Source organism: Tetrao urogallus, assembly GCF_951394365.1.
Source record: "Tetrao urogallus genome assembly, chromosome: Z".
Classification (NCBI taxonomy): Eukaryota; Metazoa; Chordata; class Aves; order Galliformes; family Phasianidae; genus Tetrao; species Tetrao urogallus.
Genome location: NC_136816.1, coordinates 10,444,340 through 10,458,232, shown reverse-complemented (window position 1 = coordinate 10,458,232; position 13,893 = coordinate 10,444,340). Strand labels below are relative to the sequence as shown.

Here is a 13,893-nt window from a genome sequence, read left to right as displayed (position 1 = left end):
AGCCAAAAGCTGGATTAGCAAGGTCAGATCTGTAGCTGCCGATCCAGCACCCATGAAGGCACATAGCTTTTAACCTCACTTGTTTTCCTTAATTCAGCGGAGGGCCACGTAGATGGTGAAGGGCCTGGAGCATCTCTCCTAACAATGAAGAAAGGCTGTGTGAACTGGGTCTGTTCAGCCTTGAGAAAAGAAGACTGAGAGGGGACCTGATCCAGGTCTATAAATATCTAAGGTGTGGGGGGCAGAATGGCGAGGCCAGACTGTTTTCAGTGGTGAATGGCGACAGGACAAGGGGAAACGGCCGGAAACTGCAGCACAGGAAGTTCCGCACAAACATGCGCAAGAACTTCTTGACAGTGAGGGTGACGGAGCACTGGAACAGGCTGCCCAGGGAGGTGGTGGAGTCTCCTTCTCTGGAGATGTTCCAGACCTGCCTGGATGCCTACCTGTGCGACCTGCTGTAGGGAACCTGCTTTGGCAGGGGGGTTGGACGCGATGATCCCTGGAGGTCCCTTGCAACCCCTACAGTTCTGTGATTCTGTGATTCAAAGTTGTCCAGCGTTGGAGTCTGCTGCCTGGTAGGAGTCCATCTTCCTGTCCGTGTTAGCCTTCATGAGTGCTGCCAGGCGGGAGAATCTCTGTCCAGCAGATGTGCCCTCCTGGCTGTAGAGGTCCTGGAGCAAGGAGAGGCATCTGCTCCGGTGAAGCAGCCAGGCTTGTTTCTTCCTCCTGCCACACAAGAGAAACCGTTGGGCCCAGAGGCATGGCTGTGGAGCACTGAGTCAGGCAGGGCAAGGGAAAGCAGAGCGGCGGGGCTAGATGGCTACACTGCTGGAGGAAGGGAGCTGATGCCAGGAGGGCAGCCGGGATGAAGGGGGCAAAGGAAGAAGTGCTGCTGGCACTGCGGCACCACAGGTGCATCCCTCAGCACAAGCTGCTTTTTACCCAAAGGTGTGCATTCTTCTCCCATGCTGCACACAGGGAGGCTGCGCCATTCCTGGCTCTACCATCCTCGCATCAGGCCTGAATGCCTCAGTCCTGCTACGGCTTGGGAATGGGCAGGCCTGTGTCATGGATCAGGTACAAAACGGCTCTTCCTCTCTGCTGCTTGTCCCTTCTGCTGCTTACCGAGCCTCCTGCGGAAGGAAGGACGCTCTGCCTGTGGCCTGAGAAATCTGCTGCAACCTTTCCCACAGAGACTTGACAAAGGCCCCAGCACGGCTCTGGGGGAAATGCTTTTCCAGCAGGCTTAGTGCCTGCCTGCTCATTTTCCTGGCCAGCTTCACACATCCCATGTTCCTGCAGACCTGCACAGGAAGAGGGGGGCATGCAGATGTAGAGGACTTGCCCAAGTCCTGCCGAGTCTGCAGAAATGGACCAGGGACTGGCTGTGGCAGGAATATTCCCTGCCAGCAGGGAAAGCATCTGGCTGCATGCCTCTGGACACCCTTCCACTGCCTCTTTACCTCTCCTTTGAGGCTGAAGAAGATGGCCTCCTCAAAGCGGTCTACGGCATTCCTTTTTTCCTCTAGGGAGCTCCTCAGGACCTCCGCTTCATTCAGCTTCATGAAGGCCTTTGAACGAGCAACACAAACAGCAGGTGAGCACTGGCCCCTGGCCAGCCCCATCCTTCCCTGTTGCCTCCTGCAGCATCTGCCTTAGCAGGGCCCGTGTTCCTCCTGGTCATGCCTGCCCTAACACAGTCCTGTGGGCTCAGAGCACGGGCACCGAAGGAGTCAGTCCTCTTCCGTGCTAATGCAGCTCGTGCTGGCAAGCAGGGTAACTCACCATGGAGCTGTTGGAGACGTGCAGGTAGGCAGCCGCAGACTCCAGCAGGTAGTAGAAGGCTTGGGAAGCATTGCCCATGGCTGTGTAGTGGCGAGCCAGGGGCACAAGCACCGCTTCGGCGATGGCTTCACACTGGCAGCACCGGCCACTGTCCTTGGCCCGCAGCGTTGTGTGCTCGCCTTCTGCCAGAATCCCCTCTGCAGGGAGGGTCCTAGCCCTCCGCAGGTGTTCTCCAGCAACTACCAAGGCCTCCCAGCTGCTCCAGTCGTCCTTCTCAGCAGAGCCCTGGCAGCTGCCCTGCTCCTGGGCGCTGGAGATGCCAAAGCGGTGGAAGGCCACAAAGTCCCCTTCGTGGCACCTCCGGCATTTGTGTGCATGCCTCTCCAGGAAGGCAGCACACTGACAGTGAATGTTGATCTTCTGCCTCGTGGGCCACAGCTTGTAAGTTGCCTCCCACAGCAGAGGGGTGCAAAAGGCCAGGATTTTAGACTCCTGCTGCATGGTCTCCCTGCTCACAGAGGGCCTCTTCATCCCTGCAAGGCAATGAGTCCTGGCCTCAGACAAAGCTGGGGCCAGACCTCCAGGCCGCCCCAGCTGGGGCAAAGGCCACACTTTGCTGCGTGCTGCTGTCGGAGCCCAGCCTATGCTCTGCCTGCAAGCACGGTGGCAGAGGCTCTTCCAGCAGCCACTGAGAATTTCCCTCTGCACAAAGCTAGGTGAGCAGGGCCCTGTGGAGCCACACTGCTCCTGGATCCACGCTGCACCACCGCTTCTTGCCTGCCCAGAGGTGGGCAGCCTCTTTGTAGCACCTCACTTGCCTTCTGGCTTCTCGATGTCCAGTTGCTTCAGGATGTTGTCCTCCACCAGCTTGTCCAGCAGTGAATTAATCCCGTGCCTTTTGCTACTGGGAATAATGTGAACCAGCTGCTGGGTGGTAAACACCGGCCCTATGATGGCTGCAAACTTCAGAACCATCTGCTTCTCCAGATTGATCCGATCCAGCTCAGCCAGCGCAATCTCTGCCAAGAAGAAGCAACACGTCTTCGTCTTGCCTGTCCCTGAGCCTGAGGTTGGAGAAGCTGGACGGTTTCTCCAGAGGAAAGGGGGAAGGCTTTGGCCTCCTCTCCCCAGGATGGAACCCGCTGGGCAACCAGAGCCCAGGATCAGTATCTTCAAGATGGCTCTGCTCCTCTCACACTCACAGGCCACAGGAGCCAGGGAAAGCAGAGACACTCAGACAAATGTTCCCGACCAACGATGGGGAAGGCACAACCAGCAGGTATGTGTGTCCCACTGTGCGACCTACTAGATCTGCACTGGGTTCATGCCCAGCAGTGCGCACAGAGAGCACAGAACATTCTCACCAGCCCAGAGCTGGACTCGGAGTTCCCCCACCCATGGTGTGCAGCGCACGGTCGGCTCAGAGCTGGTCTACTGCCCACAGAGGAAAACCACAGCCCGCAAAAGCGCAGGACTCTTCCTGCTTGGGCTGGAGTCACCTTCCTGGCAGAGCCCCGAGGCTGAGAGAGCAGCTCTGCAGCGCACAGGTGCCCAGCCTCTCTTATCTGCACCCCAGGAAAGGAAGCTGGGGCACAGCCACAAACCGCTCAGCTCCTCACCTTTCAAGGCCACCGGCAGCATGGGGTTCTCCAGGCTCACGTCTGGTCTGATGGTACAGATCCTTTCGCTGTCATTCCTGGTACCCGAGCTCGAGGCAGCGGTGACAGCAGGTGACGCCTTGGCTGCAGAAGATGGGAAGAACAGGGGGAGCATGAATAAGATCCGACAAGTCGTACCTGCTCATAGTCAGGCACACTGCCTGGCGTGCACTGAGCAGGGCCAGCAAACAGGGCAAGCCGGTCGATTTCATTTGCATTGCCCGCCCAGCTCTCTTCTGTCTTCACACCAGCTTCAGACCAAATGCCGTTCAGTCAAAACTTCTGGGCTCCTCAGATGGAGAATGAACGTTGCACGACAGAATGTGGTGCTGATGCTGCCTTCAACAGCACTACCTCCAGAGCCAGGGAAGTTGCCACTGATGCTCCAGAAGGCAAAGCCCGTGCAGGCTGCCCCTAAGCAATGATGCTCTGCTTGGCATTGCTCTTGCAGTGGCATTCCCACCGTGCTCTTCAGTTCCCAAGGCCCTTGTGAGGACTTGAGGTTTTGGAGCAGTTTCCCGCTCCCCCAGGTGGGCTTTGCTCTCACAGGAGCTGAGCTGGTGTTTTGCCAAGGGAGCAGCAAGGTGCGCAGCAGCCCACACCTCTGCCGTGGCAAGTTCTGCCCTGCTGCAGGGTCAGCCTCCGCCCAGAGTCACTGGGGAGACACAGGGCACGGCTGTGTGGGAGAGGATGCGCCACAGCGAACAGCTGATCGGCAACAAGGGTGCTTACCAATCAGGCTCTGCCAGTCGTCCTGTCCTTCGTCCGGCCTCCCAGTGTGCAACAAGAGCATGTTGTTGCATCGCAGGTAGCGCAGCAGTTCCTCACAGTAATATGGGATGCCAGAGCTTCTCTGGATCAGGAACCTGGGCAGGAGCACAACCCACAGCAAGGAAGTAAGGTGCAGCACAGTTCGGATGGGCGGTGAGTCGTTCAGACCTCGCAGGCTGACCAGCCTCTTCAGCATGGCTAAACCTGGCTTCTGGAAGGGGCTTGGGTGTCTGGGGCCCCCCAAACTACAGCATTCCCGGGAATCCATCAGGAAAGGCTGATGGACAATGCCCAAAGCACAGAACAGCAAGCCACGGCAACAGCAAAGGGCTGACACCATCCAGACTCTGCTGCCTCGTGGCAGTTGCCCATTCTTAGCTCCCACCTGCTATGGCCAGGCTTGAGGAGAGACCCATCAACCCCCTTTTGGCAGGGCGCTTCCCAGCCGTGGTCAGCGTAAGTGCAACCCCTCCAGAAGAGCTCCCCAGGCTTGGGCTTACCTTGCTAGCTCCCTGGGGATGCTGCTCACTCCAAGGTCCTGGCAGGCTTTCTGCACTACAGCTGAAGCTTTCAGCCCTTCCAGACGAACACAAGTGATCGTCTCAGATGTCTTGCAGTCTGCGGCAGCTTTGAAAATGCTCTCTGTTCTGTCATGGCCCGGAACTAAGCTCATGACCATAAAGACCGTGACACTTTGAAGCAGGGGCCACATGATAGACCAGGACCTAGTGTCGAGGAAGTGGGCGTTGTCGATGAAAAATATGCCGTATTTCCCCCCAAGCACCTGAAAAAAAGGTGGTTCTGAGTGGAATCTGGTGGATTCTTGAGTGTCTTCCAGGGAGGACACACAACCTTTCTCGCTCGTAGCTCGAGACAAGGGGATATTAAGAAGTCTCTCCCCAGCCACCTCCTTCTCCAGGAGTTTACCAACTTTGTTTCTGCGAGACTGCAAAGTCTCCTCTAACATCAGTTGCCCGGCAGAAGGAGAGAACTTGGGCAAAGTTCCTGGAGGGCCATGACCCAGGTGCATCGTCCTGCCGCCCTCTCTGGCAGCTCCAGCGCGGAGCCAACAGCTGGCACAGTTGTTTGCCTGCTGTGAGGCAGAAGGAAGGAGACGTGCTCACCTTCTGTAGCACTTGTGTACAAGTCAGGTGGAACACGCTGGCCCGTTCAGCGGAACACATCTCGGAAACCTCGTCCGTGATGGGAAACTGTCCAGGAAAGACAGAGAAGAACATTGCTGCAGATCTGGGCACGCCTATCTCCCAGAGCAAGACTGCAGAGCAAAATGCCTCTGCTTTTTCATGTGGCCAGCACCAGCCCCTTTTCAGTGCCTTTTCCAGGGTGCTGAACAAGACACGGGGCACGTGCACAGCACGGGAGCACCCCATGCACAGGGGCACAGGAATCAGACAGGTGGGGTACGGCCTTCACAAGTCCCAGCCCTGAGCTGAGCCACTCCCAGCGGAGCATCCAAGCAAGACAGCCTCTCACTCTCACCTCAACTAAGAAAACATCGTTTAGCAGGCAATAGCTGCTCTCTTCCACCGTGTCTTGGAGCACGGTCTGCAGAGTGCGCTGCCTGTCACCGGAGGTTTCATCACCCTGGAGACCCAGCGCCCTGGCCACCAGTAGACGGATGGCAGAGAAGGGCTGCTTCATGTTGTCCTCTGTCAGTTCCATAGTGTTGACCCTGCGGTGCAAGAGCGGAAGGCACTGAGATCCAGAATTGCCTCCTGGTAGCTCAAGCCTGCCCAGACAGCAGTGCTCGATGGGTGAGGCGCCTGGTTCTTTCTGCAGAGGAAAGCAGGACTCTTCGGCCACCCATCTCCAAGTGCTTCCTGGAGAGGACCAAGCTTTCCACTTATAGGATGAGAAAGGGTCCTGAGGGGCGGCTGCAGGCCGATCACTGGGGGGGTGACCACGGCCTCTAGGTCAGCCCGGGTCACACTATGCACGCCCTGCAGCGGCCCTCATTGGGCTAAGAAGGAAGGCCTCAGCAGGTGGCAGGTCTGCGTCTGCCGCCCAGCCCGCAGCAAGGCCTTTCTGCCCCAGTGCTCCTTCCGGAAAACAGGCAGAGGGCAAGCAGTGCTTCTGAGACGGGCCACCTTGCTTGCCCTCAGCTCCAGAGCTGGAGCTCTTTCCGTCCCTTTGTGCTTGGCCCAGGGACAAAGGAGAAAAGCAGTGGCTCGCAAAGCCAGCTGGAACTCTCTGAGAAGGCGGGTGCTGCTCGGGAGGGTCTGCAGTAGGCTTTTTTAGGAGGCTGCAGCGCAAGGGCTGGGTACAGTGGCACCCGGACTGCAGTGTTTCATAAACAGCAGGGACAGGCAGGGGAGGGGTGCCAAAGTGACAGCTCCAAAGTGCTTACTTGTACTTAGTAGCCCGGTCTAAAACGGCCAGCTCGGCAAGTAAGTGGCTCTTTCCAGAGCCTGGAATGCCCACAAATGCCAGGATCTGTGCTTCTTCCAAAAGCTCATAGGCCTCCAAGCAGCAATCAAAGGTTTCGATCTCCGCCTCGCGACCTGTGCAGATCCACAAGAAAATGAGCTGCTGCAGCATGCCGAAAAGCGGGGAGCCCCTCCAGTTCTCTCCCCTATCCCGCAGCAGGGAGGGAGGGAGCGAGCAAGCGGCTGCATGGGGCTCAGCTGCACGCCAGGGCAGCACACAGCACAGCCCCTGGCACTGGGCAAAGGGAAGCAATTGGGCTTCAGATGAGTTCTCCACCTACCCAGCAAGGGACCATAGTGCGACCTCTCCCTGGCAAGGCCCATGTCATTTTGGCTAGAAGGGGGAGAAAAAAAAGTCACTTAGTTGGTCAGAAGCTATTGCACGCAGAGCCTGCTGTGGAGGGGTGGGAGACGCCTCCCTCGAGCAGCATGTTACCCAGAGCCCATTCCCCTGGCCAAAGCTCAAGGTGGCACACTAGGACAGCTTCAAGCATAAAGAAGTCCAGCAGCCACGGCAGGACAGCTGAAACTAACAAAAGTCCCTTGTTGGATGCAACAACCAAAAAAATCCAAGATGAGGAAAGAAGCCAGGCTGCACTGCTGGCTAGCTGGCTGCTCTGCCAGCCTGGACAAGCAAAACAAGCCTCTTGGAAACGAGGACCTGTGTCTCTCAGTGGCTTGGGATGCCCAAGCCGCTGGCACCTTTGCCTCAAGTCTTGCAGTGGTTTCCAAGAGGCGGTAGCATTCACGTTCAAAAGGCCTTCCAACAAGGAGGTCAAAGACAGGAAGGAGGAAGACAGGAGGAGGCAGAGCATGTCAGCAGCCCATCTTTCCCCAGTGGAATACGACTGACCCACAGCTTCCTGCTGGGAAGCAGCTGGGGAAAAAAAACCACCCCATGCAGCAGAATGACCTGCTGGCTTAGTCATACACATGGTGGAAAAAAGCACAACACAGCAAGCTCAGAGGAAAGCTGCTCTGACAAAGCCCACAAGGCTAGCCTGTGTCTCCAAAGCCAGGCCAGTCTCCCCCAACCCAGTGCTATCACTTGCACTCTCTTAGCAGCAAGAGGCACAAGGGCAGAGAGGCAGAAAGCAGACCCACACCAGGGCTTCCGATCTTCTCAGCCACAGGCAAGGGAGGTCTGTGGGAGACCAGCCTGGTCTCACTGCAGAACTCCTCTCTGCCAGCCAAGGCTGTACCCTTGAGGCCCCTCTCCCCTCACTTGCACAGCTCAGAGAACACTTACTGCTCGGTGATCCCCATGTATTGATAGATGGTGACGCGATTGGTAACACCTTTCATGTCTCTCTGTGGCAACTCTTTGAAGCAGTAGCTGGGCAGGCGAGAGGCCGCGTGGGTCTCTGCATCACAGGACACCATCCCTGGGTAGGCCATCATCATGCGGCAGGCCAAATTCACCTTAAAGCCAAGGGCTGCCACACAGAAAGAGCATACGTCAGCGCAGTTGGGAAACCTTCAAGGCCAAGGGCAACCTCCCCTCCCGGGCACCGGACTACCCAAATGCAGGGCAAGTGGACCCAAAGGGAACCACATGTCTCTGAGCCCATTGTCCCGCCCCAAGGCCCCAGCGGGCTGCACCGTGTCCTTGCCTCAGCCCATCTGCCTTGTCCAGTCTGACGGGCTGAAGCAGACCCATGCCAGCCTCACATTCCTAAGACAAAGGAGCCCTACCTGTGTGTTCACACCTCTCGGGATGGCCAGTGAGGCCGCAGAACGCCGTCCCGCTGCTGACCCCGACAGAAACTTGCCTGGCACACAGAGAGAGTAACGTGCATTCAGCAGCAGCCCTGCTGCCGTCCTGCTCGCCCTATTCCATCCCTTCCCACCTCTCCCCTCCTCGGCACTGGGACCACAAACGCACCACACGGGTCCTGGGGACGTGCAGAGCTTGCGGAGCAACACGCCCCGGTGGCAGGGGACGTAGGTAGGGCACACGCAAGACCACTGGGCCCTTTCCCAAGGCCTGATGGCTGCAACCTGTGCCAGGCCACAGGCTCTTCTCCTTAGTGGGAAGGCTAGCAGGTACGGCCTGCACACTACCTACAGTGGCAGTGACTGGAGGTCGAGGGACCGGGCCCAGGCCTTGTTCCTGGCCCCATTGCCCAGAGGAGCCTGCCTCTGGCACTGAGGAGCTGTGTGCCCTGGTGAGGGCTCGCTCCGGCACGGTGACTGGCAGGCAGCACTTGGGGGGACTGTGCCTGGCTGCCGTCGGCTAACCTGCCACCTCTGAGACGCTGCCTCCTTCCCACCAGGGGCGAAGCAGGACGAGCCAGGGGGGCGCGTCTCTTGCTCATCAGTCCCCTCGTGCCATCCCAGGCAGCACACACACACCCCGTCCCATGCACTCACCGGAGTTTTCTCAGCCCCGTGGAGGCCCTGCGGAAGATCTGCATAGCACATTCCAAGGCGTGGGTGCTCTCACAGGCCAATTTTTCTCCAGGAAATCCAAACACGCAGAGAAAGGTGCAGCCCTGCAAAGAAGAGGTGCAGTGCGTCTTGTTTTACCATAGTGATGGCCAGCAGCTGATGCATTCTGCCAGAGGCATCGGGGAGACCAGCGGAGCTTCAGGTCGACCCACAGCCACAGATGCCAGCAGCACGGCAGAGCTGCTTCCCATTCCCGTGCTGCCAAACAGACAGAGGCATCCTGGGGATAGGATGGCTATCATGCACTCACTTTATCAAACAGAAGAGTTTTGTTGATTTCAGCCTTGTGAGGGCTGATGATTTCTGAAATCATACTGCTGCTATCACTGAGGCTGCTGCTGAGCTCCGCTACGCTGATCGTGTCAGGAAACTGCAGCTGGACAAAGAGGGTGGTGACCGGCCGTAGCTCAGAGCACAGCTCCAGTGGCACGTCCTGACGAAGCTGCAAGAGAAGAGCACATCAGCTTTGCCAGCCTGCTCTCCTGGGGGCTTCTCTGGGCCCAGAGCAGACACCAAGGGACAGCGGGTGTGCTGGCAACACCAGGTGCTACTGGAGGATGGGGAAGTCTTCCCAGGTACTGAGTGCTGGCACCAAGCTGCTCTGGCAACGCTGTCCTGTGACACGTGCAGGCACGAGGGGAGACTCTTTGCCATCCTCTAGGCACCTGAGCGGGATCTTGTCCCCCTTGCTCCCTCCCCCAGGCCTGTGCAACCTCCAAAACTACAGCCATGCAGAAGACAGGGAAGTCTGCCTCCCGCCATCCGTGTCTCTCAGAGGAGCAGCACAAAGGGACAGCTTCCGGGCACGTCTGGCCCCAGCAACCCTGGCATCTCTTTTCCTCGGGCTCTTGGCTCAGACTGCACTTTCCTCTGGCTGCCCGTTTTCCCGAGGGCTCCACACCGTCTCCTGCCCTCCCTGCACGCAGCCGCCAGCAGTAGTGGCCATACCTTCTGGAGAACTGCTGTCGATATGTGCTTCTCCAGCCTCGCTGCCACTTCACGATCATCGGAGCTCCTAAGAACCGGCCTTTGGAGGGCTAAGGAAAGGAAACACAGGCCGTCACTGGCAGGGCAGGACTACAGGGGCTTGGGAAGCTGGACACAGCAAGGGAAAGATTCTTCTGTGCTTGCTCCTGTTCCTGACTGAAGCAGGCAGGACCCAGCTTTCCAGCCAGTCTCAGGACAAGGAACTCACCCGTCCCTTTCAAATGCCAATCCCCTCCGTACATGTTCAGCTGGCCTACAGCATCTCGGTATTCTTGGCGAGCTAAGTGCATCATTCTCACAACCTGAAGACACACAGGAGGAAAGGAATGCCACTGCCCTCCCCAGAAGCCCCAGCGCACACGGCCTGCCCCTCCACTCTCACTTCCCAGACAAGGGCAAGCCCACCTCCCTGGACTTTCAGCTGCGGCGCAAGGGAAGCAGCCTTGGCTCTCTGCCTAAGCTTATGGTTAGGGCTGTGGCCACATTCAGCCTCTCAGCCGCTCCCCGCCCAGGTGCAGGTCTTCCAAAGGGCTCGAGGCCACACCATTCACCCACCTTCACGGCCCTTCTGCCAGCAATAGATTCGGCCCTGATTCGTTGCTGCCCACACAGCTCCCAGCAGGTCTGTGACATCATGATTTCATAGTCAGCCGAAAGGCTTTGGGCCTCGATAACTTCGTCCAGGGCCTGGCTGCAGATGAAGAAGTACTGATGATCCCCACCTGTGACGGATATGAAGGAGAGAATCCCGGCCGAGATCCCTGGGGAGAGAAAGACCAGCAGTGTTAACACAGGGAGCCTTTGGAACTCGGTAGCCCCCAGCTCTGCACAGAAGCTCAGCTGACGCCCAACCTGGAGACAGGCACCAGGGAGGGGAAGGGCCTTGGGCATCCTTTTCGGGGCCATACCCACACAGCTCCCAGAAACGGGCGTCTACAAAGGGGCAAACAAAGCCAACACTGACAGTGCGTTGGCACTGCCGGGCGGCCTACAGCACAAGCCCAGCAGAGCAGCAGCTTTGAGCAGCGTCTGCTCTGTTTACGTGAAGGCAGGTTGCAAGTGTCTGCCTAGCAAGACAAGAGCCTTCCGGAGAGTGAGGGGAAGAGAAAGGAAGAAAAGCAAACAGGGAGACCCAGAAGAGGAGGATAGAAGAGGTCCTGTGGATGTCTCAAGTCAAGTCCCTGCCCACAGTCTGCTGCCCAGGCATGCTGTCTGTGGTGCGAGGAGAGCCTGCAAAAGCCCGGCTCAAAGCCATTAGGCAAAGCGGCTCCCCTTTGCTGGCCATGAAAAGCAGCAACCCTTGGCTGTTCAGCTCCTGGAACTTGAGGAAGCGTCCCAGAGGTGACACATCCCTTATCCAAAGGGCAAGCGGGACAAAAGGGCCCGTCTGGGGACCGGGTCTGGGATCTACGTCCCAGTGTGGTCAGAAGTTGGGGCCCCCAGGGACAGCGCAAGCTGTGCTCTGGTACCCTCACTGGGAGCAAGGGGCCTGTGCTGCAGCTGATGTGAGGCAGGCAGGGAAGGAGCCCTTGCCTCCCCTGCCCTCACTACCTCCTGCTCGCCCCCTGCAAATGCTGGCGGGGGAGGCTATCCATCGGCTCTAGAGAGTACCGGGGCTGACCCATCCATACCTATCTTCAGGTGGAGCTTGAGACCCATGTGCGTGTCATGAGTGCCGTACTTCTTCTGGATTTCCCAGGAGCACTGCAGCGCCACGTTGATGGCCATAGGCATCTGAGCCGGTGCTGCTCTCCAAAGCACCAGCACAGCATCCCCTGCGGAAAGGGAAGGGAAGGTGAAGGCTCTCCCAAGGGCTGACTCTCCCCGACTTGCACCCAGCCGCAGGGACAGCAGCAAGCAGCTGGCCGGCGTGCCGAGGAAGATGGGACTGTGGGAGGCCATCATCCTGAAGGACCTCCGGGCAGCCTGGCCTCAGGGACCCCTCCCATCTGCCGGGCCAGCCACAGCGACCACCAGGGCAGCAGAGCAAGAGGGTGGGTGGTGCGGGGCGGCAGTCAGGCTGACACCTCCCACCGCCAGTGCCCCTCGGCACTCAAAGACAGGGCTCCCTCCCCCCCACCGCTTCTCCCACGCCTCAGCGCTCCTGTAGAAGCCCTGCTCAAAGCTGGAGACAAAGCAGTTCCCCTTTGCTCTCCGCAAAAAGCAGGGTGGAATCCAGGAGGCTCCCACGGAAGACGCTGCGCATCAGCAGAGCGCTGACACTGCCTCCTCCTAAGGACACACCTGCAAACTTCAGGATGTCTCCTCCAAAAGCCAGCACCACTGCAGACAAAGAGAAGGAAAAGCAGAGTTACGGGGATGCCTTCTTCCAGGAGCCACGGGAAGAGCCACTGTGCCCGGAGAGGACCACCGTGGCGGTGCACGGCTCCAGAAAGCCCTGCTCCCAGGGCCGCTGCGGCCACAGCCCTGGAAGCTGCACAGCCAGCAGGGAGGCAGCGCCTCGAGATACGGTGCACAGCATGGTGAGAGCAGGAGGGCACCTCTGGAGAGAGTCTGCGCACCGCTCCACTCAAGCAGAGCCACCCAGAGCCTCTTGCCCAGGGCCACATCCCCAGGCCTTGTGAGGACCTCTGGGTGGGCAGATCGGCCGGCCTTCCTGGGCAACCTGTGCCGCAGCTCAGTCAGCCTCACCGCAGAGGCCTTCCTGCCCAGCAGAGCCTCCCGCCTTTCAGTTTGTGCCCACCACCTCTTGTCCTGGTGCCAAGCCACATCAAAGACAGCGTGGCTCCGGCTCCTCGCCCCTTCAGGGAGGCAGGGGCGGGCGGCCCAGCACAGCTCTCTCCACAGTGAGCCAGCCTCGGGGCTGGATGCCCGACAGCCCAGCAGCACGGCTCTTACCCTCCAGAATGTCCCCCATGTAGGCGTTGAGGACATGCGCCAGCTCCTCAGCTCCTCTCTCTGGTCCATTCTGCTGGACACACTTCTCTGCCAAGGCAGTGAAACCTGCCGGAAGGACACTCACAGATCAGGAGACGTCTGCGTTGCACCTGTAGCTCACCCCTTCCCCAGCCCCGGCTGAGCGCTCGTCACAACCATGGCTGACGGCGCAGGAGAAGCCGCCCGCTCTTTGGGCAGCACGGCAGCAGGCCTGCGCAGTGGCAAGATGGCCACCCTGCCTCGGGGCAGGCCTCGCGAAGGCCTGGAGTGTCCCCAGGGCTCGTGTCTGTGGGTGCTCCGCCACGCCCAGCCCACCTGAGACATCCGCCAGCAGCAGCACTCCCTCAAGAGATTGCGGGTAACCAGTGTCCTTCGTGAACTCCTCGCAGAGAAGGAGGTTGGGAAGGAACACCGCTTTCTTCCCCAGATCTGAATAGTAGCACTTCCTCTCCCAAGCAGAAGCCATTGTCAGCGCCCTGTGGTACCTGGGGTACCTCAGAACAAGTCGACCCTGCCCCGCTGCAAAGGAGGAGGACGCGACGCTCACCGCTCAGGCGGCAAAGTGAGCCGCCTGGGCAAAGAGGGCCGCTGGCCCTCTGCTGCAGTGTGACACCACAATCACCGGGCAGTGATGTCATCGCCGACCTCACAAAGAGCTGCCCTCTGGCAGCACGGTGGGCTGCCAGTGCTGCGCTCCGTAGCCCGCGGAGCAGCTGCCGCCGTGACACAGGCTTCCCCCTTGACGCCGAGCCACGGCCTCCCAGGCCTCCCTTACTCAACGACAGCGCCCAAGGCAGGCCGGGCCTGCTGCCGAAAGAGCAGCCGCTTCTCCCAGCAGGAGCCGGAGCCCGGTTCCCGACGGCAGCTGGCTGAGCAATGGAAGGGCAGGCAGG

The 13,893-nt window shown here is 59.1% G+C and overlaps 1 protein-coding gene across 1 annotated transcript; it reads right to left on the bottom strand.

The window, feature by feature from the left end:
* Window positions 1–545: 545 nt before the first annotated feature.
* On the bottom strand, window positions 546–13,638 carry ADCY10 (adenylate cyclase 10; the record flags this gene model as incomplete). The annotated part of the gene is given in 25 exon segments (XM_079548613.1): window positions 546–729; window positions 1,129–1,307; window positions 1,467–1,574; window positions 1,789–2,321; window positions 2,556–2,598; window positions 2,602–2,807; window positions 3,408–3,530; window positions 4,179–4,312; window positions 4,718–5,001; window positions 5,342–5,428; window positions 5,718–5,910; window positions 6,586–6,739; window positions 6,946–6,998; window positions 7,914–8,100; window positions 8,360–8,436; window positions 9,038–9,159; window positions 9,366–9,557; window positions 10,064–10,152; window positions 10,311–10,404; window positions 10,658–10,863; window positions 11,734–11,877; window positions 12,347–12,385; window positions 12,962–13,066; window positions 13,316–13,490; window positions 13,492–13,638. Coding segments are annotated over 25 exon segments (3,858 nt in total).
* Window positions 13,639–13,893: the final 255 nt, after the last annotated feature.